A 25,322-nucleotide genomic window follows, 5' to 3' on the forward strand; every position below is an offset into this window, starting at 1 on the left:
TGACCTTACGCTCCACTGCTCACCTACATATGAGCAATTTAGGGTGGCCAATTAACCTACCAACCCATGGGTTTGTGTTGTGGGAGGAAATAAGAGCACGTGTGTCACAGAAAATGCCACTCTTTGGCACTGTGAGATGTGGCTCTGTTGGGTGTGGTTGTCTATGGGGCATCAGTGTCTAGAGTGCAGGGCAATGCAAAAGCTACAGGGAGTATACATTGAAGATGAAAACAGTTATGGTCCACTTAGTTCACCTTCTACCCTTGCAGAATTTGCATGATAGACAGCCAATGGAATTATTGACAAATCCTGGCAATATAAACATGTTACACTTACCATGTTTGCCTCAGATTACTCGCATATTACATTACAAAATAGATAGTGTTAATTAATAATGTTCTTGCTAAGAGACCCTTTAGGAAAGAGCATCTATAATATAATAGAATTTTGTAATAAGTTTGGAAATCATGTGGTTCAAAATCTGAAATGTGTTTTTTCAATCTAAGACAGGAAAGCCACACACATGGATTATTAGAGAAATTAAAGATGGTTTTAAATATAAGGAAATAAGATTACCTGGAAAGGCATTGCTAAAAGGTATACTTGACTATTGAGGAAGTAAACCTATTGATGAAAAAATACTACTACAGAAAATAACAAGTCTGGAAGATAAGGACTTGGTGATCTATGTTCTGAGTTTAGTGAATGGTGGCTATAGATAGACTTGGTTACTCTGGTTACCTACTTCAAAAATGTTGTAGGTTCTAGGATGGGTTTGTGTAGATTGAAGCGTAGCAAATGTGACGCTGACATCTAATAGAGAGAAGAAAACCTTTGCATAATCTGATAGCTGATAGTAGGGAAAGGCTGAAATCTATAATGACAAATAAGATATTAAGGGGCATACAAAATAATAATAATATGATTGAGCAGAATCAAAATAGATTTATTGGGATCAGTATTGGTGTGTCACAGTCACATTATCAAGATACTGAGAAAAACTTTGTTTGCGTGCTATCCAGTCAAATCATATTATATACGAGTACAGTCAAGCCAAGTAAAGGTTGTGCAAAAGGAAAAAATACCAGAGTGCAGAATATAATAGAGATTTAAGATTGCAGTGATTGTAGTGGATGATATTAGATCCTCTTGTGGGACCAGCATCCAAGTAGTTGACAGCTCTGGCACCATGCGTTTGATTTAATAAGGACCCAAAATAAAGACATTCTATAAGTATATCAGGATCAAGTTGGTAGCCAGGGTACAAATGTGTCCCTTTAAGGACCTAAGAGGTAATTTGTGTTTGGTGCCATGGGATGTGGGCAAGGCTCTAACTGATTATGTCTCATCTGTGTTCACCAAGGAGAAGGATGTGAAACACAGTGAGGTCGTGTATTAAGAAGGAGGAGATGTTCGATGTTCTGGGATGGATAAGTAACTCTTCAGGGCTGGGTGAGATTTATTCCAGATTGTTATGGGAAGCAAGGGAAGAGATAACTGGGGCGCTTGTGGAAAAATGTACTTTTTTGTTAGCCGCATGTGAGGTTCGAGAAGACTGGAGGATAGCTAATATAAGAAAGGCAGCAGGGATAAGCTAGGTAACTACAGGCCAGTAAGCCGTATGTCATGGTAGGTAAATTATTGGAGAAAATTCCAAGGAATGGGATTTATGTACATTTGGAAAAGCACGGGCTGATCAGGGATAGTTCTCATGACGTTGCGCGGGGTAAATCCTGCAGCACTAATTTGATAGATTTTTCTGAGGAGATAACTGGGTGGAATGAAGAAGTCAGGGCAGAATGTGTTGGCCGCCTGGACTTCAGTAAGGCTTTTGACAAGGTATCACAGAGTTGTCTGCTGCAGCAGGCTAAGGCATGTGGAATCCAAGTGAGTTATCTCATTTGATCCAAAGCTGTTTTAGTGTTGGGAGGCAGAGGGTAGTGGTGGAAAGTTCCTTTTCCGATTGGAAGTCTGACCAGTGGAGTACCACAGGGGTTGGGGTTGAGATCCTTGTTTGCAAGGTTCCTATTAATTTTTATCCCTCTCACCTATGCTCTCTAGTTCTTGAATCCCTCTACCCAGAGAAAAAGGACTCGGTGCATTCACCCCATTTCCTTCATGATTTTATGCACCTCTGTAAGATCACGCCTCAGTCTCTTGCATTCCGAGATATAAAGTTCTATCCTGCCCAACCTCTCCCTATAGTTCAGGCCCATTAGCGCTGGCAACATCCTTGTAAATTTCTGCACCTTTTCGAACTTTACCGAGTCTTTCCTATAGCAGGGTGACCAAAAAATATTCCAAGTGCAGCATCACCAACATCTTGTACAACTGTAACATAATGTCTCAACTTCGATACTCAATTCCCTGACTTATGGTCAATGTGCTAAAAGCTTTTTTACTGCCACTTTCAGGGATGTATGTATTTGTACTCCTAGATCCCTCTGCTCTACAACACTCCAGGGCCCTACCATTCATTGAAAGTTCTATCCTGATTTTTTTTCCTGATTCCCAAACACTTTAAAACGGCATGTGAATGTAGGAGGCATGATTAGTAAGTGGTGGATGACGAAGAAGGTTTTCTAAAGCTACAGCAGGGTATGGATCAGATGTAAAATTGTACGAGTAGGACATATACAATAAATTGTAGCACACTAAGGAATCTTGATGAACTGGGTGACCTTTGGGTTCAAGTGAAAGTGCCTTGAAAGTGACAACACTGGTGGAAAGGTGGTTTAAGAAAGGCACGTGGCAAATCATCTATAATATTTTCTTTGTCTGGTTAGCGTGTAACCAAAGCTCTTCACTGTACATGTGATAATAATAAACTAAACTAAATACTAGCACACTATGGAATGTTGATGAACAAAGTGACATTGGGGTTCAAGTCCATATATCCTTGAAAGTGACAACACTGGTGGAAAGGTGGTTAAAATAGGTCATGTTGCATGCTTTTATACATTGGGGCATAGAATATAAAATTTGGGACATTATACTTAAACTTTTTTAAATGCTGGTTTTATTGAACTTGGAATATTGTGTGATATTCTGGTTGCCACACTATAAGAAGGAGGATTTTAATTATGGCGAAAAATTAGCTAGGCTGGTTTGTTTTTTTCTCTGTAGTGAAGGAGGCTGCGGGTGATTAAACAAAACGTATAAGGCATTGATTAGATAGATAGTCAGAATCATTTTCCCCCGTGAGGAGTATCAAAAACAAGAGGGTATAGGTTTAAATTAAAAATAAAGAGTTTTAAAGAGAATTTGAGAGTAAGGTTTTGTTAAAGCAGTGGTCAAACTATGGAACTTGCTGCCAAAGGATGTAGTGGAATCAGAAACAATAATTACATTTAAGCGACATTTAGATGCATATTTAAATAGGCAAGGCACAGAAGATATGGACATAATGTGGACAAATGAATTCAGGAACGCTGGACAAAATGGTTGCTGTGAATATGTTGGGCCAAAGGTCCTATTTCTGTGCTATATGATTCTCTGAGAATGCAAATCAAGTTTGTATAAATTATCCTCATAATCTAATGGGTTAAATTTCAGAATCATTTGCGTGAATCTCTGCTACACCGTCTTCAAGGCTAATACCTGTGTATATCTCTCCTGAGGTTGCATCGCCAAAACTCCTGAAGGCCAAGTGCATTCAGAATATATCTTACTCCCTTTTATATCCTATCTACGATATATAATTGGAAACTCGTAAGGCATTTTAATTGGCCTTCGTATGTTTATGATTTAAATTACTTGTTAACACAGATACCTTTTACTCTCCATGATTACCCCATCTTTTCAGAAAATTGTAGATTATAGGCTTGTATGAGGCTCCATCAGACCCTGTTTCTCCCCAATGCAACTCTCACCTTTACCGTTGCACTCATACTGCTGTGTTTGTTACATTGCAGTTATTTAACTCTTTACTGGTCCTGTCCCTGTAATCCAATCAGTTGAAAGTCTACTTGTCCATTCAGTTCAAACACTATACTTTTTAGTCTGATCAGATTATAAAACAGATTGTATAAATAAACCTGTCTTATCTTTATAAATGTTGGCTTTATTTGTTGATCAATTTAAATGCTGAATGGGCCTTACCCTGGATCCGAATCCCCTGTGTCCAGCCCCCAACCTGTTCTACACTCTCCTGCTCTAGGTGCTGATTGGTCGTTTGTCTATTTTTGTTCTATGACCAATCAGTGAAGACAGAGATAAATTGAGATGTCTTTTGAAATTCTCCATCCTAGAGGGCTTCTTAAATATAAGATTCTTGATTTCCTGCACAAGAAGGGTTACCTTCTCGAAACTGTCTCGAAACTCTGCATCACCTTCATATCCACATCCTGATAAATTTATCTTTGTACATTCCAATTTAAGCTTGACCTTCTTCCCAATTTCTGTATGATGGTTAATTTAAGCATGTTGATCCCATGTCCTTGGCCAGTTAATTTGAACTCCGCACCACCCTTGTGTCTCCACTATGATCGGCACACCTCTACACTGTCAGCTGTATTCTTATCAGAGTAAGCCCTAGATCACTTCTGTTTCCATATCTAAATCATAATCACTATATTGTGCCTGTCATTGTACATCAGCATAATCACCACACATCTGACTAAAGTCAACTTCATCCTCTTCACTAATCCTCTTTCCTTTAGCTCATCAGGTGAGCGTCTATATTGCCTCATCATATTACTGTTTACCATTTGTCCGGTCCTATCTCCATACTACGAGCAGATCAAACTCCATTCAAACCCCGTCTCTATTCTCATATGTTTAATGTTTAAACTGGACCTATCTCTACGTTCTTATCAGTTTAAATTTACAGGATTTTTGTTTCAACCTTAAACAATGTTTCCTTTGTTATTTTAATCCATAAGTTGTCTATGGCCATTTAATTGATGAATAAAGAGTAATTATCATCCTCTTCTGCCAATGATTCCACTTCTGATCTTTAATAGGTTGCTGCCTACTTGAGCAGAAGAGATTTTGTGGACCATGGCAGCCATATTGACCCTGTGGGTAAGTGTGAATCACTAACAATCAACTACTCGCCCAGTAAATCTTAAAAATAACTTTATTTATTCCCACAATAACTCAGTAATTTGTTTTCTTCCTTAGCTTTCATTATCATCTCTGTTAATATGGAATTCTACTTCCCATTCCCACACAGACCTTTCTCCTCCATTGTCAGAGTGAGGCTAAATGCAAATTGGAGGAACAGCATCTCATATTTCACTTGGGCAGCTCCCTCTCCCTCTCCCTCTCCCCCTCCCTCTCCCCCTCCCTCACCCCTCCCCCTCCCTCTCCCCCTCCCTCCCTCTCCCCCTCCCTCTTCCCCTTCCTCTCTCCCTCATCCTCCCCTCCCTCTCCCTCTCCCTCTCCACCTCCCTCTCCCCCTCCCTCTCCCCCCTTTCTCCTCTCTCCCCCCTCTCTCCCCCCCTTTCTCCTCTCTCCCCCTCTCTCCCCCCTTTCTCCTCTCTCCCCCCTCTCTCCCCCCTTTCTCCTCTCTCCCCCCTCTCTCCCCCCTCTCTCCCCCCTTTCTCCTCTCTCCCCCCTCTCTCCCCCCTCTCTCTCTTTCCCCTCTCTCTCCCCCCTCTCTCATCTCTCCCCCTCTCTCCCTCCCCTTTCCCCTATCTCTCCCCCTCTCTCCCCCCTTTCTCCTCTCTCCCCCCTCTCTCCCCACTCTCTCCCTCTCTCTCCTCTCTCTCCTCTCTCTCCTCTCTCCCCCTCTCTCCCCTCTCCCCCCTCTCTCCCCTCTCTCCTCTCTCCCTCTCCCCCTCTCCCCCCTCTCCCCCCTCTCCCCCCTCTGCTCCCCACCTCTCTCCCCCCCTCTCCCCCCTCTCTCCCCTCTCTCTCTCCCTCTCTCCCCTCTCCCCTCTCCTTCCCCTCTCCACCACTCTCTCCTGCTCATCCCCCCCTCCCCCTCCCCCCCTTCTCTCCTCTCTCCTCTCTCCCCCTCCCCCCCCCCTCTCCCCCCTCTCCTCCCTCTCCTCTCTCCTCCTCCCCCTCTCCTCTCTCTCCTCTCTCTCCTCTCCCCCTCTCTCTCCCCCCTCTCTCCCCCTCCTCCCCTCCCCCCCCCTCTCTCCCCCTCCCCCCTCTCTCCACTCCCACCCTCTCTCAACTACCCCCCTCTATCCCATCTCTCTCTCTCCCCACCTCTCTCTCCCCCTCTCTCTCCTCTCTCTATCCCCTCTCTCTCCCCCCTCTCTCTCTCCCCCCCCCCCCCTCCCCCCCCCCCCCTAAATTACTAGAGGGGGAAGTATCTCTCAGTTTGGCAGGGCTACCTCTGGAATTATGGTTCTACCTTAATGACCCGTCTTTGGTGTTGCTTTGCACTGACAACTCTCTGTGAGGAAAGTGAGACTTTGGAGAGAGCAGAGACATAATTTTAAGAACAATGACAGGGCTGAGAACATTTAGTACCCTGGCCAGGCAAACGTTATTCTGTTTAGAGCAGAAAGAGTAATATGAGATTAAAGAGGTCTTTCTAGTTATTTTCTGTCAGTGGATGGGGAGAAACCTTTACTACTAGAAAGGTCAGTAAACGAGAGTTAAGAATATTTAATTGTCAAATGCACGAGGAATTAAACAATGAAATTCTTTCTTGCTAGCACTTTACATGCACAATAATACAACACAACAATAATAATACAATACATCAGTAATGTTAGGTAACCAAACCATAATAGTGCAGATCTCACACACTCAAACATACATATATCCTAGGATTGTCATAGAACAAGAGAGGTCAAACCTTTGCGCATGTTTCATTCTAAATCTCTATGACTATCTATTACCGTTCTATATACCAACAGGTATTTTGTTGACAGAATTTGGAAAATGTCCTCTAAAATGCATAGGTTATTTTGCAGATGGATATTTTAAAATTATTTTTTCAACAATACCAGGCAGCTTGGAATGAGTTACTGAAAGTTATGAGCACTGACTGTATTGGTTATGATCAATTAATTCCAAGAATCTGAGCCAATTATAACTTGTTATGGGTAATATGGTTTGAACGAAGATTCGGAGTAACCAAATATTCTGCTTCCCTCTGTAGATGGCGTGCTGTTGGTGGACACCGGTTACGTAAGGGAACGAAAAGGTGAGATCTTTACCATCGGCAGGATTAAAATTTCCTGGCATTATCAATTGTACAAAGTCTTTAACAAAAACCTCTCAAGATTACATTTTGAAGCCAATAATATTTGGCTATCTGTGAAAGCGGAATGACCAGATTTGGTTAGAGTTCTTGCACAACATTAAAAAATGAGACCATGGAGCCCCTGCGTCTGATGTTAGGAGACAAATATTTTACTCACTTACACAGCTTCTTTTCATTCCTGTTTTTGTGGAGATGTTGATCTGTTCAATGTAATTTATTTTTAAATTCATTCTGAACATGAGGACCTATGTTCTACGGAAGTCGCGTGTGACGTGCTGCACACCACTATAGCGGGACTCCAGTCCAAGTACCCAGAGGCGTTCATTGTTGTGTCTGGAGATTACAACCATGTCTGTCTCTCTAAGACTTTGCCCACTTTTAAACAGTTTATTGACTGTACAACCAGAGGTGATAAAATGCTGGATCTTTTGTATGCAAATGTGAAAAATGCATACAAATGTACTGCACTGCCCCCTCTTGGTCGATCAGACCACGACATGCTACATCTCTCTCCCTCCTACACCCCAGCTGCCAAGAGGCTGCCTGTCACCACCAGAACATCAAGAGACTGGTATCCTGAGGCAGATGAAGCCCTGAGGTATTGTTTTGAGACAACAGATTGGGATGTGTTCTGTGAGGAGTATGGGGAAGACATTGACGGACTAACAGAATGCATTACCCATTACATCAATTTCTGTTATGATGACATCATGCCATCCAGGGTAATTCGTTGCTACCCTAATAACAAACCTTGGATTACCAGCAGCCTGAAGGCCTTACTAAATGAGAAGAAAAAGGCTTTCAGGGAGGGCGACAGGAATAAAATCAAAGAACTTCAAAAGGAACTGAAGGTGAGGATTAAGGAGGGGAAAGAAGCATATAGGTTCAAATTAGAACGACAGCTGCAGCAAGATGGTGTGAAGCAGGTATGGGCTGGAATGCGAAAGATCACGGGCATGAAGCAGAAAGGTGGTACACTGCCTGATGGTGAACAGAGTCTGGCTGATGATCTGAACAGATTTTTCAACAGATTTGACTGCCCCACACCACCCCAGCCTCCCCCACCTGGTCTGCTGACCATTGCTGCTTCCTCTCCACCTCCCCTCCCTCTCTCCATCATCTCCACCACTCCTGAGATGTCACCTGTACGGAGTCCCCTCTTTCCACCTCCCACTCCACCGGCAGCCCCACCTATGACTCTTCATACTGCTCAGGTCAAGGTGATGCTGGACAGACTGAAGCCAGGGAAAGCAGTGGGGCCTGATGACACCAGCCCAAGGCTACTGAAGACTTGCTCTTCAGAGCTGTGTGGTATTCTAACACACCTGTTCAACCTGAGCTTGCGTCTACAGAAGGTTCCAAGGCTGTGGAAAACATCTTGCCTGGTACCTGTCCCAAAGAAGACCCATCCCACTCTCCACAATGACTACAGACCAGTAGCGCTCACTTCACATATAATGAAGACATTTGAGAGACTTGTCCTTTCCTACATCAGGACTAGTGTGTCAAATCAAATGGATCCTTTACAGTTTGCATATCAGCCTAACATCAGTGTCGATGATGCCCTCATTTACATGCTGCAGAGGGTGTACACACATTTGGACACTACTGATGCATCTGTAAGGATTACATTTTTTGACTTCTCAAGCGCCTTCAACACAATTCAGCCCCGACTGCTAGGGGAGAAGATGGAGAAGATGAAAGTGGATCCATCACTGGTACTGTGGTGTTTGGATTACCTTTCCCTCAGACCACAGTACGTGCGCCTACAGAACAGTGTCTCGGGCACCATCTTGAGCAGCACAGGGGCTCCACAAGGAACTGTGCTGGCTCCATTCCTGTTTACCATCTACACAGCGGATCTCCAATATAACACCAACAGCTGCTTTTTGCAGAGGTTTTCGGATGACACAGCTGTTGTCGGCCTCATTAAAGGGGGCAATGAGGAGGAGTATAGAGACATAATAAGTAACTTTGTGGAGTGGAGTGCACACAATAACCTCCATCTTAACACCAAAAAAAACAAGGAGATAGTTGTGGACTTCAGGAGGGGGAGGAGGAGGACTCAAGCAACACCAATCACCATTAAGGGCACTGAGGTGGAGGTGGTCGCTAACCACAGGTACCTTGGGGTGCAGCTTGACAGTGAGCTGGACTGGAAGTGTCATATGGAGGCGGTGTACAGGAAGGGACAAAGCCGACTGTATTTTTTAAGGAGGCTGAGGTCATTTAACATCTGCCAACCCCTACTGTGCAGTGTCTACCATTCAGTGGTGGCCAGTGCTCTGTTTTTTGCTGTGGCCTGTTGGGGAGATGGCGCCCGCATAGTGGACAAAAACAGACTGGACAAGCTGATCAGGAAGGCCGGCTCAGTGGTCGGGGCTGAGCAACGAACGGTCCAGCAGGTGGCAGAGGCCAGAACTCTGAACAAACTGGGTTCAATAATGACCAACCACACTCACCCACTCCATGCCCTGAAGGTGATCAAGAGCAGCATCCTCAGTCAGAGACTGATTGCACCAATGTGCAAAACTGAGAGACATAGGAAGTCCTGTTTACCAGCTGCTATAAGGTTATATAATGCGCATAAATAACTGCACTTTTTAAAATTAATTGTATTTTAACTTGTATTTTAACTTGTATTTTAACTTGTTAAGTATGGAAGCTATTTGAGGAAATGTGTGGTGTTATGTCTGTCTTGAAGCTGTCGTGGCACTGTAATTTCCTGTAAAGGATTATTAAAGGTATAATCAATCAATCAATGTGTGAAGGCCAATGTTTATTACTGAAACCTAGTTGCCCTGAGATACCTAGTTGCTCTGGGTTTAATTGTGTACCCAAGCAGACAACTAAGCAATGCCCTGTGTTTGAACACTGCATTCAATCAGATTTAGTCCCCAACTCTATTCCCACAATTTATTTCCATATCAAGAATTTAATCAGTCCTCGTTTGAAAGTTGTTTCGGGATTAAATACCATCACCCCACCAGACAGTGCAGTCCTGTGCATAACGCTAATAACATAGAAACCTCATCTTCCCATTGTTCTTGGTATTAAATTATAAACCCGTTTCCTCAGATTACCACCTTCCTTGGCAGTGGAAAATGAAAATGGTGCCTAAAGAAAGAAGGAATAAACCAGCCATAGACAAAAGACCCACTTTGTGTCTTTTACCAATATAAGATCAATGAATTTGATTATCAGGAATTGCTTCAAAGCTCATCTCCATAATAATAATCCTAAATAGCATCCAATAAATCTGTGGAAAGATCACAATGAATTGTTAGTTCCCTCTGATCAGATTCCCACATCTGAACGATCCAGCAATTAGCAGCATCTTTGATCCTTTATGGAACCAGCTGACTTGCCCAGTATATCCAGTGTAATTTAAATTATTCTCTAACTCTCTAATCTTCACTATTATTGCCTCCCCAGTTTATTGCAGACTGAAATGTACTTTCCATTATGGACCAGAGGACACTGGGGTGATCGGACAGGCTTTCAATAGGGACCTGTATGTGTCTACAGTCCAGGTGTACCCTCAAACAGGCGAGGAATTGAAATCACTAACCAAGCTGCAGGAACGCTTGATGAAGAAGATTGGAGACGAAGCTTTGCCTTTCATTTTTCAGGTTGTTAATAATCTTGCACCACAAGAACCAGGTGTTTTTATTTTTACGTGTTATTTATGACCTGCCGTAATATGTATTTTTGTCATTTCTTTTAACAGTTCCCAAATTATCTGCCCTGCTCTGTTTATCTTCAGCCTGGTGCCAATGATCCAGACAAGGTACAGTCTCTAATGACAATCATGATTCAATGGTATAGTGGCTGAATGTTCTATAACAGTCTTAAACCGCTCCTTATTAATGCCACCAAAATCACTCAAATGAAGATCGCCTAATGAAATTGAAGCTGGTCCAAATTTGAATGCTGTTTTAAATTTTAATTTCTAGATTTGCCTTAATGCTAATTTACATTTTTTAATGTATTTTGGTTTTGTAGAATAGGCCAAATGTACCTGGTCCACATGCAGAATGATTTACAGAGTAGCATCCAAACCAATGTACTATAATTCTGGTAATTAATATATCGAATAACACGGAGTGAGATTGGGAATGCCAATCTTTGAGTCACAAAGAGCGCTGAACATGTCACACAACGGAAGCATGTTCGAGGTACCACTAGGGATGACATGTTAAGAAAATTATTGCATTTAAGGTAAATAAATCACTTGGTCTATAGACTGAGAGAAATAAACTAGTAGAGACAGCAGCCATCAACACCCTTACATTCTTGATGAATACAGAAATTATGCAGTAGCCAGGAATGTTACAGTTAAGAATATGAACACTGGTAATAGAAAGGAAAGGGGAAAGCAGGAGAAAACTGCCAGTCAGGTTAACATCACCGGTGAAGTAAAGATTAGAAGCCATTATCAGGGACAAAATAATTGAATCCGCTGAAGGTAACAGAGTGAAGCAGTTCAATGAAGAGCCACAAGGTGGCTTGTTGAGAAGACCGAAGATAAATTAAGGGGAAATTGGCAGTCTGTATGTGAAGGAATGAAGAGACAGGAAACTGAGGATAGCAGCAATGGTGCTATTCAGGTGTGGGCTGTTGTGCAATGTTTCTCGGATGTGAACTGTTGGGGCCAATACTCTTCAATTTTATAAACTTGGATGCTTGGATACAAAATTTGAAGACAACCCAAAACTTTACAGTGTTTTGGTGAGGATAAATGTTCTTGCTGCAAGATGATAACATAGGATGTGATATGTCAGTAGTAGTTCAAATTTGAAAATTATGAAGTATATCAGTTATGGAAGGACAGTGTTGAAATACAGTTTAGTACAAATGGCACTATTTTTCAAAGTGTGGATGAGAAGAAACATGAGTGTCCCTCAAAGAAATGCTTCAAAGTGACAGAAGAGGTTGATGATGGGTCTGAAGAAGGGTCTCAACCTGAAACGTCACCCATTCCTTCGCTCCACAGATGCTGCCTCAGCCGCTGAGTTTCTCCAGCATTTTTTCTACCTTTGATTGTTCCAGCATCTGCAGTTCCTTCTTAAACAGAAGAGGTTGATGATGTGGCTTATAAAGCATATTGGTTATTTGCATTTCTGAAGGCATAGAATATGAGTTTAAGTGGATAGGTTAAATATTAATTACTTAGTCAAAGTATAGTAAGCAATTCTCGGTACACCGAGCCAGGAATGTCCTTAGAAACTGTTGAAAAGAAGTTTACCATGAATGAGGATCATTACATGATGAGTCTTGCATTAGGACTTTTCTTCTTTGAAAAGGGATGGTCAAGGAGTAATCTCATAGAATATACAAGTTAGTAGTTGGTGTTGGCCACTTGAATTCTGGAACCTGCTCTGCCATTTATGATTGTGGCTGATTTGAACTGCATTCCAAGGTACCCATGTTCACTTTAAGCCCCCTTATCTAGAATCCTTCCAACATGTATTCCAAGATCTTTGAGGAAGAGAGTTGCAAAAGATGGTGATTTTGAGAGAAAATAAATATTTTTGCCTCTGCCTTAAAGCGGTGAATCTTTATTTTTGAACAGTAGTATTAATGACTGCCCGCTGATTCATTATAATTGGCAAGAAATCTAAGTGAGCGGTGAGGCAGTCTGACTTGGAGTTGTTGGAATCTGGCATATTCCACCTGAAAAAATGTCACAAGCTCATTCTATGTGACTGAAAGATAGTGAGCAAGTACTTGAAAATGAGAAATTTAGTGCATGAATTTATAATCTAGAATGAGACCCTGAATCTGCAATTTAGAACAAGTTATCATCCATTAATCAGTGCACATGATTATAATCTACAATGTGTCAATGCTCCACAGACCATTCATTCATAATGAATCATCATTCATGGTCCTGTAACCTAGCATGGGTCCACTCCAGTGAATACATGAATTGGAAATGGTCCGTGCCCAATGGACTGATAACTTACAATGAATATTCTTCCGTTGATTTGTAACCTGACAGTGTTCATGAACTAACAGCCTAGACCTGATCTCTTTATTACCTCCCCTCCCCTGCTGGATAACTACAACTTCTGGTGTTTCTGATTTCTCTGCAGTTTTGTTCCGTAGATTTTGAGATAATAGCGTTCTGCGTGAACAATCTGGAGGAAAAGATCCATAAAAGGTACGTGACAATAAACTAAACTAAACTAATGTTCTGTAATAGGAGACACATGACATACCTCTACCTGTCGGGTTCGGTGCACACACATATTTGATTGCCTCGGTATAATTAAAAGTTTGATCATTACCGGCTGAAATTAGATGAGTGAAACAAGGACGCAAAGATTTGTGAATTGTCAATGGGTCATTAATGAATCATTGGTGCAAACTATTTGCTAGTTTAGTTAGTTTTAGTTAATTTATCATTTCATAATTCATCATCCAACTCCTTGGGGGTCTCCACTAAACAGAGGCACAACTAGACCAAACACACAGATATGTGGGTGCAAGAACAAGTTAGAGGCTGGGTACCCAATAGTGGGTGAATTATCCCAAAGCTTTTCCACTCTCTACATGGCACAAATCAGAAACGTGATGATGGATGTCCATTTGTCTGGATGAATGCAGCTCCAACACACTCAGAAAGTTTAACATTATCCAAAGGTGCCCACTTGATTAGTACCCATTCATCACCTTAAACATTAATTCTCTCCTCCCGCCATGCATGGTAGCTGCACCATCTACAAAGCACTTTGCAGTTACTTGTCTAACACCACAACAGTACCTCCAAATACCTCTTAAAAACCCTTAATCACTGCAGCCATGAGGGATAAAGGTAGCGGACATGAAAACGTCAACCCTGCACCAGCTTATTGAAGATAATTTGGAATGTACAATAATACTGGCTTTACCAGCGATATCCATGTTAAATAATGATATTGTGCTGTATAAGAATTTTTACATTTTTACATCTAACCTTTATCTGCCCTGTGAGTGGCTGGTGAGCAGAATAAAGGTAGTTTTGCTGTGTATCTAAATTGTGAGATTAAAAAAAAAAAACTCTTTGAATGCAGGAAGAATTTGTGATTCAGTTATTATTTCTAATCAGGAAGTCCCTTTAGGGATTTAAAAATCAGACAAGTATTATTATATCTTGAAGGAGCAAAGTTTAAAGGAGATGCATGGGGCAAGTTTTTTTTACACAGCTTCCTCAGCTGGACATGCTATCAGGAGTGGTGGTGGAAGCAGATACACAATAGTGACATTTAAGAGGTTTTTTGATCGGCACATGGATAGACAGGGAATGGAAAGATTTTGATCATGTACAGCAGGAAAATTTAAGGGCCTGTCCCGCTTACGTGTCCTTGGCACGCAAATTACACGACCTCGTGGTCGCGTTGAGCCGCGATGGTCCCGCGAAGGTCGGGCGCGACTTCATGCGTACGCTCAGCTATCTGGAGTGCGTGACGTCATTTGAAGATGGACACAAAGCTGGAGTAACTCAGCGGGACCGGCAGCATCTCTGGAGAGAAGCAATGGGTGATGGTTCATGTCGAGACTCTTTTTCAGTCTGAAAAGAAGGGTCTTGACCCGTAACGTCACCCATTGCTTCTCTCCAGAGATGCTGCCGGTCCCGCTTAGTTACTCCTGCATTTTGTGTCCATCTTCAATTTTCTTGTCCCCGCTCTGGGAGTAGAAGCGGGGGCGGATCCGGACCGCAACGGCCATGAGCCCCAGGCCGAGTTCGGCGATCGGTTGCCTGCTTCTACTGCTGCTGTTGAAGGTGAGACGTTGCGTCGCGCCAGGATCTTGGGCCTGTCCCACTTTGGCCGTCAGTTACGCGACAGGCCATTGGTGCGCGAAGATTTTGTTCACTACAAAAATTTCTGAGCCCCGCGCGATGTCGCGCACAACTACATACCCTTCCGCACTTCTAAGTGGGACCGGCCCCGGGCGGCCATACGATGCCCGTGTGCCTCAACGCTAGCATGAGGTCGCGTAATTTGCGTGCCAAGGACACGTAATTGGGACAGGCCCTTTATAGTATCACGTTCAACACAGAAATCAGGAGCCGAAGGGCTTGTTCCTCTGTACTGTTCTACATTCTATGTCTGGCAGGCATGAAAAGGTGAAACGTTCCTTTCTGTGACATATTACTGAAATCAACTTTCATGATCATATTTTATTTTTTATTTACTTTAGCTGGTTTCTGACTGATAAATGTCTTATTTCCTTATCTAGAAGTTCTGTGCGTATGACTATCCGTAAAGTGCAGTATGCTCCAGATCACGCCGGCCCACTGCCAAGTGCTCACATCAGCAAGCATTTCATTATGTCCGACCACCCTCTTCAGCTGATGGCATCACTGAATAAAGAGGTGAGGGCTGCACAATAGAAGCCCCAAGTAAATACTTCACTCCTTGAATGCTGAAGGCTAATCTACCAATCAATATCTTTGAACGATAGGCGATAAATGCTGTCATTGCCAACAATGCCCAAATCTGAACTTTTATAAAAAGAGTCCACTATCACAGCTGCTTCCACATCTTGCCAGAGACCTGGTTTTGATCCTGACCTCAGGTGCTGACTGCGTTGAGTTTGTTCATTCTCCCTGTGACCGTGTGGGTTTCCTCCGGGTGCTACAATTTTCTGCCTCATCCCAAAGACGTGAATTTTATTTAGGCTAATTGGCCTCCGTAAATTGCTCCTAATGTGTGGGGCTGGATGTGAGAGTGTGATAACATAGAACTAGAGTGAACGAGTGATCAATGGTCAACGCGGACTCAGTGGGAGAAAGGGCCTGTTTCCATGCTGAATTTTTCTCAGTCATTTTGTGAATGAACTTTGGCAATTGAATGAGGCACCAGAAAGAGTGACTGGTTTTAGTGGAGCCAGAAAAGGACAATATTTAAGCTGATGGTTATTTTCACTCCTCAGATATATTACCACGGGGATCCCATCAGCATCAATGTTCAAGTGACAAATAACACCAGCAAACATGTGAAGAGCATCAAAGTTACAGGTATGAGTACACCTGGTGACACAAGAAACTGCAGATGCCAGAATATTGAGCAAAACACAAGGTGCTGGAGGAACTCCACAGGCCAGGCAGCATTTGTGGAAGGAATGGACAGATAATGTTTTGTGTCGAATTGGAGTTGGGTGGAGAGAGCTGGAAAATAGAGGTGGGGAAGGAAGAAAGTTTAGTGGGTGATAGGTGGATACAGGTGGGGGGGGGGGGTGATTGTCAGGTGAGTGGAATAAGCGGCAGCTTGAGGTAGGAAGGAGACAAAATGGTGATTGCAAGACCATATGGCAAAGGAGCAGAATGAGGACATTCGGCCCATCGAGACTACACCGCCATTTAATCGTGGCTGATCTATTTTCCCTACGCCTTCTACCCATTGGACGGCTTTGAAGTTTTTGTACATAAAAGTTGATCAAGATTTAATCCTATAAAGCTCATGCTTCTGTCTCAGCCAGTGATTGCCTTGTGGGTTTCTGAGTAAGTGCCTGCCTTGGTTTCTGGGTAGACAAAGCTGCATGAGTGAGTGTCAATGTCACTCCAACTCTCTGACAGAGGAGGCATGAACAAGCAGATGGATTAAGAGCAGGAGTAGGTCTGTCAGCGTATTCACCATTTACTCAGATTGACTGTAACCCAAACATCACATTTCTATCTATTAATAATATTTTCCCCTCTTAACCTTATCAAGAATCTATACCTGCTCTTTGAGGAACTATGGCAAAGATTCTAAACCTCAGAGAAAATAAAACATCCCATAGATGTCATAAATGAATAACCGTGAATTTTAAACAATGATCCCTAGTTCGAGAGAGTCGAAAGTATATTTATTTGTCATTCTGAACGTTTTTTTATAATGTTGCCTTCTAAATTGTCTTGGTTCTTCACATTTTATTAACCATATTTCATAATTTGTCATGGTGGAAATGTTGATACTTTGTCTCAGAAAATCAGATTTTTTTCACCTATAAATACCGCATGATCGAAATACCTTTTTTTTCATTTTCAGTTGAACAAACAACCACTGTGGTGCTGTACTCGAATGATAAATACACAGAGGTGGTTGCTGAGGAGGATGCAAAGTAAGTACATTGTTGTATAAATTCAATAATTCCATTGGACTACCAAGGCTAAAAAAAGCTATAAAACATCCTGACGTCTGTATGACTGTCTTAGATAATTTGGGATCCTTATACTCCAAGTTGCGTTGGTTCTCTGTTATTTTTTGTAAAAAATGTAATCTCTGCGTCTCATCACTTTCACTTTTAAATAGATTCAATCATACATCATGTCCTTCAGCAAACAGGCCCGCAGGCACAGCCAGTCTATATTAACCTTCAAACACCCATTTTCACTAATCCAATTGTTTTCCCCCACATTCCCATCAATTTCCCCAAATATTCTTTCTGGTACGATAGAGTGTATTTTCTTCACATGAAGCGTCGCCTATCCTTGTCTTCCAGAGATACTGCAAGGCCCGCTACGTTACACGGGTACTTTGTGAGGTTTCTTTGTCCAGACCTCAAAAGTTCTTGTAGATGTAGGACCGATAGAAATAAGTTACATAAGAAATGTGATACATTTATTACATCCCTTGATGGAATAACACCATTTTTAGTATAAAACCTCTTGCTGTCTGGAGTTAGATGGGATTCAGGAATGTGATGATTGAATGTGCTTTAATGAGAGGAAATATGCTTCCATCAAATAAGATTGTGCATCTGAATATTAGTTTTTGTTTTAAATACACAGTGATCAGGTTGCCGCAGGCTCCACATTCTCAAAGACCTATGTGCTTTTGCCCACAATGGCCAGCAACCGAGGCAAACATGGAATCGCGCTGGATGGGAAAACCAAACTGGAGGACAGTAACCTGGCTTCTTCCACCATGTAAGGAATTTGGACTTGAATTGGATGATGACGTCGTATAGAGGAGTGCATGCCGGGGAGACTGTGAGGTGCAAGGATGAACAAGGATGGGTGAGGAGGGAGGTTGGGCAAAGAGAAAGAAATGGAATGGGGTTTGGAGGGAAATGAGACTTAAGGGAAATGTGCAAATATAAAAGAAACAGACAGACTGTCAGAAAAGGGCAAGATGGGGATTAATATAAAGGGAAGAGGATTTAAAGAGCTGTTAACACCCTATTGCCAATCTAGGATTCCAGATTAAATCGTGTGTCTCGTATTTAGGTCTTGCCTGTTCAATCAGTTTAAATGTTTCATAAGTCAGTTGGATTTCCATCTGGTGAACGCACACGTACACACAGTACTTCATTTTGAAGGCTGAGTGAGTGAAAGGATTGTGTAGGAATGAACTGCAGATGCTGATTTACATCGAGGATAGACACAAAAATGCTGGAGTAACTCAGCTGGACAGGTAGCTTCTCTGGAGAGAAGGAATGGGTGACGTATCGGGTCAAGACCCTTCTTCAGACTGAGATACAGGGGACTCTTCACATTCCCATCAACTACCCCTTAATTTACACATTCACCGACAGTATACAATGAGGTTAATTTACAGTGGAGTGTTAACCTACAATCTCTGGGATCTGAGAGGTAACTGAGGCATCCAGGAGAAACCCACATAGTCTCAGCGAGTACACTCAAGCTCCACAGAGACAGTGCCAGGGGTTAGGATTAAATTTGTGCCATTGGAGCTATGAGGAAGCAACTCTACCATTTACACCAGTGTGCCACCAAAATGCTCCAGGGATTGGCAGATAATAAATTCAGTTGTGATTACAACTCCAGATCATAAGCCAATAAATCTTGCTGTAAAATGTTTGTTTCCCTTCCTCCTCCAATTCATCTGTATCTTACTCTTGCTCTCCAGTCTCTCTTGTTCACAAGGTTATCTTCTTTCCTCTCCCACCTTGTATTTTCCCCTCAATCTTTCTTCCTCCTCTCACTTTCTCAAAGTGCATGGAGAATTGGGCTCAGCTTTGATGCTCCTGTTGTTGACCTTCTTGCTGAACATGGAAGAGGCCTTAAGGAGAGGTGATGCTAGCGAGAGAGAGGGAGAGTTTTACCATAGAAACATAGAAAATAGGTGCAGGAGTAGGCCATTCTGCCCTTTGAGCCTGCACCGCCATTCAATATGATCATGGCTGATCATCCAACTCAGTATCCTGTACCTGCCTTCTCTCCATACCCCCTGATACCTTTAGCTACAAGGGCCACATCTAACTCCCTCTTAAATATAGCCAATGAACTGGCCTCAACTACCTTCTGTGGCAGAGAATTCCAAAGATTCACCACTCTCTGTGTGAAAAATGTTTTTCTCATCTCGGTCCTAAAAGATTTCCCCCTTATCCTTAAACTGTGACCCCCTTGTTCTGGACTTCCCCAACATCGGGAACAATCTTCCTGCATCTAGCCTGTCCAACCCGTTAAGAATTTTGTAAGTTTCTTTGGATCAATGAACTTACCTTATTCGGAAGAGTTTTCATCAAATAATGATAAAATAATGATATAATAATGATAAAAATCTGATTTTATTTTTAGTTCTATAAATCTGCAATACATGAGATTTGAAGGGAGTTGATGGAATTGGAGTAGAATGAATCATGAATGCAAGCTACTGGTAGGGACCAGATTCTTGATGTTGTACTGTGGGTGAAGGCCACTGCGTAGCATGATGGTGCAGTACCAGCCACAGAATTCAACCACTGCAAAGTTTTGGAATGCTCAATCTGTGGCATTAAAAAATTGTTCTTATGGAACTTATGCAATTAAAATATTGTTATTTGGAGTGCCTAACTACAACTTAGACAATTCATTTCAAACAACTACTCCTTCTCTAAAACTGAAGGTGATAGTTTTCAAATTGAATGTTTAAATAGCACAAAGTGAAATGAGTTAACTAGCAGCAAGGCAAAGCAACAAAGCAGTAAGCAAAGAGCCAGAATTCTCACCATTGAAGGCACTGGGCCCGCAGTTCAGGTGACCAGATGAAAGGTCAAGGTCCACAGTATAGGTCACTGGGTGAAGGGACAAGTTCAGTGGTGAAAGGCTGAAGGTCCATTGTGCTGGTCACAAAGTGAAGGGTTAGGACATTGAAAAATCTAGGAATCATTCATTATTCTAATGGGCCTGTCCCACTTAGGCGACTGCAGGAGACTTTGCGGCCGCCACATATTCGCGGGTGGTTGCCGGGGAGTCGCCTTCATGGTCGTGAAGAGTTGTCACATTCTGGGAACTAGTCACGGCCTCATTATGGTTGCCGAGAATTTTTCAACATGCTAAAAAATGAGCGGCGACTAGAATGAAGCCGCCACGGAGAGTAGCGAGAATTCTCGAGACGTAGGTGGGTCGCAAGGAGGTCCTAGTGGGTTGCCGGGAGGTCAAAGGTTCTCTTAGGTTCTTGTAGGCTGTAGCCGGTGCTGACTGGTGAATTTCATTGGCTCATTGGGGAAACAAAACGTAAACAGTAGTTTTCAGAACCAAGGATAACCGACCGGTAATGTTAAATGTCCGCCGAGCTTCACAGCCGTGTATCTCTGGCTTCTTAAATGTTGTCTGGCTTCGTAACAGTTGTTTCCACTCCTTTTCCCTTCTTCTCCCCCCTTCTTCCCCCCCCCCCCCTCTTAAGTTAAAGAACTTAGCGTACACTGTGTTAGCCGTCTTAATTACAGTGTGTCTGTATCACCTTGGCTTTGCACCGTGTGAATTTCAGACAATGCTCCCCCCCGCTTGCCCTGGCGTGTGCGTGTGCGTATGTGTGTGTGTGTGTGTGCGCACAATGTCAGCATACAAGGCAATGAAATCAAGAAAAATGGAAGTAAATAACCGCCATATGTTGGCCTGATGTAAGGGTGAGATAGATGTACATGGGAACCAAGTTGAGTCTTGTTCCAGGAAGAGCAACAACAAGGAAGGGAGGGTAGACATCTACAGAAGAAAGTCATGGATCTTGCAGGTGTATATCTCTGGTTCAGAGATGTGTGCTGAGTGTGGGAGTCGTAGGCATCTGAGAGTTCATTAATAACATGCTAAAACTAGTGAAGCAAGGGAAGGACTCTCAGTCTGAAGAAGGGTCTCGACCCGAAACATCACCTATTCCATTTCTCCAGAGATGCTGCCTGACATGCTGAGTTACTCCAGCATTTTGTTTCTATCAGAACTACAAGCCTGAACGAGCATTTTCTCTAGGTTGGAAGTCTGGGTGTAGATTCTTGATTGAATGACCAAAATTCTATCTTCTTCTTCTTGCGAATGAAACATAAATAAACCAAAGGAATAGTTAGATCTCAAGCCGGGTGTTGAGCAGCCAGATTGTTGTCTCAGCTTTGATTTAAAGAGAGGTGCTAGGAAGCTTGTTTTAAATAGACTGGAGCAGAAAGGGGAGACTGGAGGCAATGACGTGATCAAATATGTTTGAGGACCTCTATGACTTGGTCTGTGCAGTGTAATGCCATTCCTTCCTTCATTGCAGCTTAAAGGAAGGAAGTGATCGAGAAGTTCAAGGGATGTTGGTGTCCTACTCCATGAAAGTCAGCTTGCTGATCCCAGGGTGAGTGGTGCACAAATTGGGTTTAACTAGTAACAAATTCACACATCTAACACTCAAAAAAATGGTGTACAGGCACTGTTCAGTGGACTAGCTGAATAACTCCCACATTTCCTCTGAGACAGTGGGGGAGTTATTTTCTTTGGAACCACCACTACAAGTGGTAAGGTGAATGTGGTTCACCTAATGATAGGAAGGTTGGTGTGGTCATAGAAATGAACACTCAGACTTCCAATTCTCACTCACACTTTCTGGCAGTTAGGAATTGGGAAACATGACCATTACATGATTTAGCCCCTTCCTGCAGAATCAGTTGTGAGGTACATTGGAAAATAATCTATCCCTGTCTAGTGTGGGGTCTGAAACTAACTCACACTTCCCCAAAATGCTCACTATCCCTTTCAATGGCACGTAGCTGACCTGTCCTCCTGCTGTTAAGGCACACTGTCATGTTCAGTTGCCCATGGACACTCAAGTATTGCAGCAGCAACATCAGGCATGCCTTGCATGCAAATTGACATTGATGATGCATGCCCAGCTGCCAATGCAATGAAGCATCATGCACATGGAATCACCCAGTTCAATCTCCTAATCTGCACCTTGCATGTTTGAAAATGCTAACTTTAGTGATCAATTTTTATATCACCATTTAGTCATATATGAGCTGTATGATTGGCTTTCTAAGCCAGGGAGCCTCGGTATTCATCTAAGTATAACATCTGAAACACAGGTAGTCTGAATCTCTCCTGCAAGCAGTCCCGGATCCTTAAAGTTGAAGCATAAATCTATTTAAATTATGGTCTCTGCTTCATTACAGTCAGGCTTGACTTGATGGTTGCACTGTTAAATCTGGGTCAGAAACTTGTGGCTTTAAGCTCCACTTTGGTTCACAGTGTAATGCAGGATGACGTTAAAGGGCTCTGTCGGCCCTTTCAGGTGGATATAAAAGTATCAAGATACCATTTAATAAGACTTCAATCAACATCACTGATAGCGTATTAGCCGGTCATTGTAGTTGCTGGTAACTTGCTATATATGAATTAGATACAGTTAGACTCAGATGATTGTGTTGTGTCGCTACCCAGTGTATACTCCATATTCTTTCTGGGAAGATATTTAAATGTAAGCTGTCTGGAATTGCAATACATTCATCAATCATGCATGATATTAACATTGACATTTCATCTGTTCACTCTTGCAGCATGTTGGGTGACATTTCTTCCAGGTGAGTAATGTTATATGAAATTGCCAGTATCCTACCTTAATTAAAGCCTCTCGCTAAGCTTTTAACATCTTTCTGAATCGGTGATAAATGCAGAACGAGTATCCTCTCTTATTCTGCACATAAAACAGTCCCAAGGTCTGCAGGCGTACCATATAAAGTATCTGACAAATTATGTGCATGATGTAGCTGAGGAAGAACAGAAAATGGGCAGAATGTATAAGGTATGCACGCATTGTATTATGTCTCGTTCAATTTCCAAGGCACTTGGTGTATTACATAATACATTGCATGCATCATCATCAGATGCCTTGTGCAGTAAATGACCAAGCCATATGAGGCAGTGAATGCTTTCTTTTCTCTGAATCAAAAGACTATGGGTTAAAACTCCATTCACCAGACAGAGGAATTTGCACTTTAATCACCCAGGATTATGCATCACTTGCTGGACATGCCTGATTTTCATCCCCATTGTCATCTGTTCTGTCCAGGCAGTGAAGCTAAACATTTACCCTCGAGAATAGAAATTTGGTTGGCAGAAAGAATGCTGCACTTCCATGTAAACTCCACAAATCCCAAGACATTATCTGTAGATCAGAGGAGATTACCCAATGTCCTGGCCAACAGATTTTCCTTCTCTCCATCACAAATGCAGATAATTTGGTCTTCTATTTCATTCCCATTGTGAGAGCTCTCTGTAAAAAAATGGCAGCAGGCATTCCCTTAAAGGGAATGAAAGGTTTCATATCTACGCAAATTTTTACTTTTAATAGCTAGAGATCAGGAAAACTGTTTGGATTTGATGCAGTGTACTGCTGACTCAATGGCAGCATTCTTACACCATGAAATGTTTAAGTCTCAACTTGAGATGCCTTTTCTTTGTTTGCAGTGATGCCACTGTGGAAATACCCTTTCTGCTCATGCACGCCAAACCTGGTGGGTATCAATTATGAATAGGATTATTGTGGAATCTTCTTTGGGCTGATGTATTTGTGATTTGTTACCATGGTGTGCAACTTCATATTTGGCGAGAACTTTCACAGGGAATAGCGTCACAAATGTAGCACGAGTGATGGCCTCATGATACCGCCCCCCCACCCAATAAATACTGTGCTGCATTGGCCTGATGTCCCTGGAGTTTGGTGATAGTAAAGAGCTGCAGTGAGCTTTAGGAGTGGGGAAGCAACACTTACCTGCTGCCAACAACCTCGTTTGCTATCTGGTCTGACACCTCAATACCCACAGCCACCTCTTTTCCCCAAAGCGTAACACAATCATCTGAATCTTGTCCTAAACACAATGACGGAAATGCTTGAAAATTTACTCTTGAACCGCTGGTTTTGAATCAGAAATGAATGGGAATTTACCTTGAAACTTCCGTGGGGATTATCCGTCTGTTTTTGTAATGACCTTCTTCTTCTTGCATATGGCGTGCACAGCCTAAAGTTGTAGGATAACTTGTTCTATTTGATCTCATTTGATTGTGCATGCCGGGTTGATTGCATCGTCGAAACTTGGCGGACCACGTGAAGGTTGCAATCTTCCACCCCGTTGTAATGACCAAGACCTCAACGGTGGAACAGGCGGAGGATGATGGCTGACCTTAGCGGAGCGTCACAACGGCTGGGAAGGCGGATGAAGGCTGCAGGGTCTCCGGTCGTCTTGGACTCCATGCCACTGGATCCTGACCCAGATCTGTGGTGGCTGTCTGTGCACCAGTCTCCCCATGTTAAACAAAGTCACGCACTGGCGTCCTCCAACCCTGGAGACACCCATGGTCAGCCATGACCGAAGGGGGCCTAAGAATTGTAATGACTGGGCCTATTTAACAGATCAATAAATCTGGCTCTAAGGTGCCTATAAACCCCAAGACAATAGCCAGCAGTTTAAAGGCTTCATTTGGTCATGGTCTTAAAACGCAGAAACACCCTGACCATACTAACCATCAAATACCCATCAATCGCAATTACAATAATACTTTATTAGCCAAGTATGTTTTGCAACATACAAGGAATTTCATTTGCCAAGTCAGTCATACAAATAAAAAGCAAAAGAACACACAAAATACATTTTAACATAAACATCCAGCACAGTGATTCCTCCACATACTTCACTGTGATGGAAGGTGAAAAAAAGTTCAATCTCTTCTCTTTGCTCTCCCGAGGTCTGGAGCCTCAAGCCCTCCATTGACGGGACGATCTTGACTCCCATAGCCGGCAGTGTTTTGAGCCCTCCACATCGGGGCGATCCAGCTCCTGCATCGGGGGGATGTCAGACCCCCCGCGCTGGGCGATCAAACCCCGTGTTGGGGCTGGTCAAGCCTCTGCGTTCGTCGGAGCTCCCGTCTAGCCTCTCCCGACTGCAAGCTCTTGACGGTAAGTCCACAAGCCGCGGTTTGAGCGACTAAAAC

The 25,322-nt window shown here is 42.7% G+C and overlaps 1 protein-coding gene across 1 annotated transcript; it reads left to right on the plus strand.

Moving 5' to 3' along the window:
• The first annotated feature begins 1,267 nt into the window (after positions 1 to 1,267).
• LOC116980143 (S-arrestin-like) lies at positions 1,268 to 23,898 on the plus strand. The gene is made up of 14 exons (XM_033032254.1): positions 1,268 to 1,382; positions 4,251 to 4,324; positions 4,965 to 5,025; positions 7,067 to 7,111; positions 10,607 to 10,803; positions 10,902 to 10,961; positions 13,270 to 13,337; positions 15,398 to 15,533; positions 16,094 to 16,178; positions 17,191 to 17,263; positions 17,934 to 18,071; positions 21,616 to 21,693; positions 22,892 to 22,915; positions 23,802 to 23,898. Exons 1-14 carry the CDS (start codon positions 1,268 to 1,270, stop codon positions 23,863 to 23,865), a joined length of 1,218 nt encoding a protein of 405 aa, XP_032888145.1. The 3' UTR covers positions 23,866 to 23,898.
• Positions 23,899 to 25,322: the final 1,424 nt, after the last annotated feature.

This window comes from Amblyraja radiata, chromosome 13 (genome assembly GCF_010909765.2).
Source record: "Amblyraja radiata isolate CabotCenter1 chromosome 13, sAmbRad1.1.pri, whole genome shotgun sequence".
NCBI classification, from domain to species: domain Eukaryota; kingdom Metazoa; phylum Chordata; class Chondrichthyes; order Rajiformes; family Rajidae; genus Amblyraja; species Amblyraja radiata.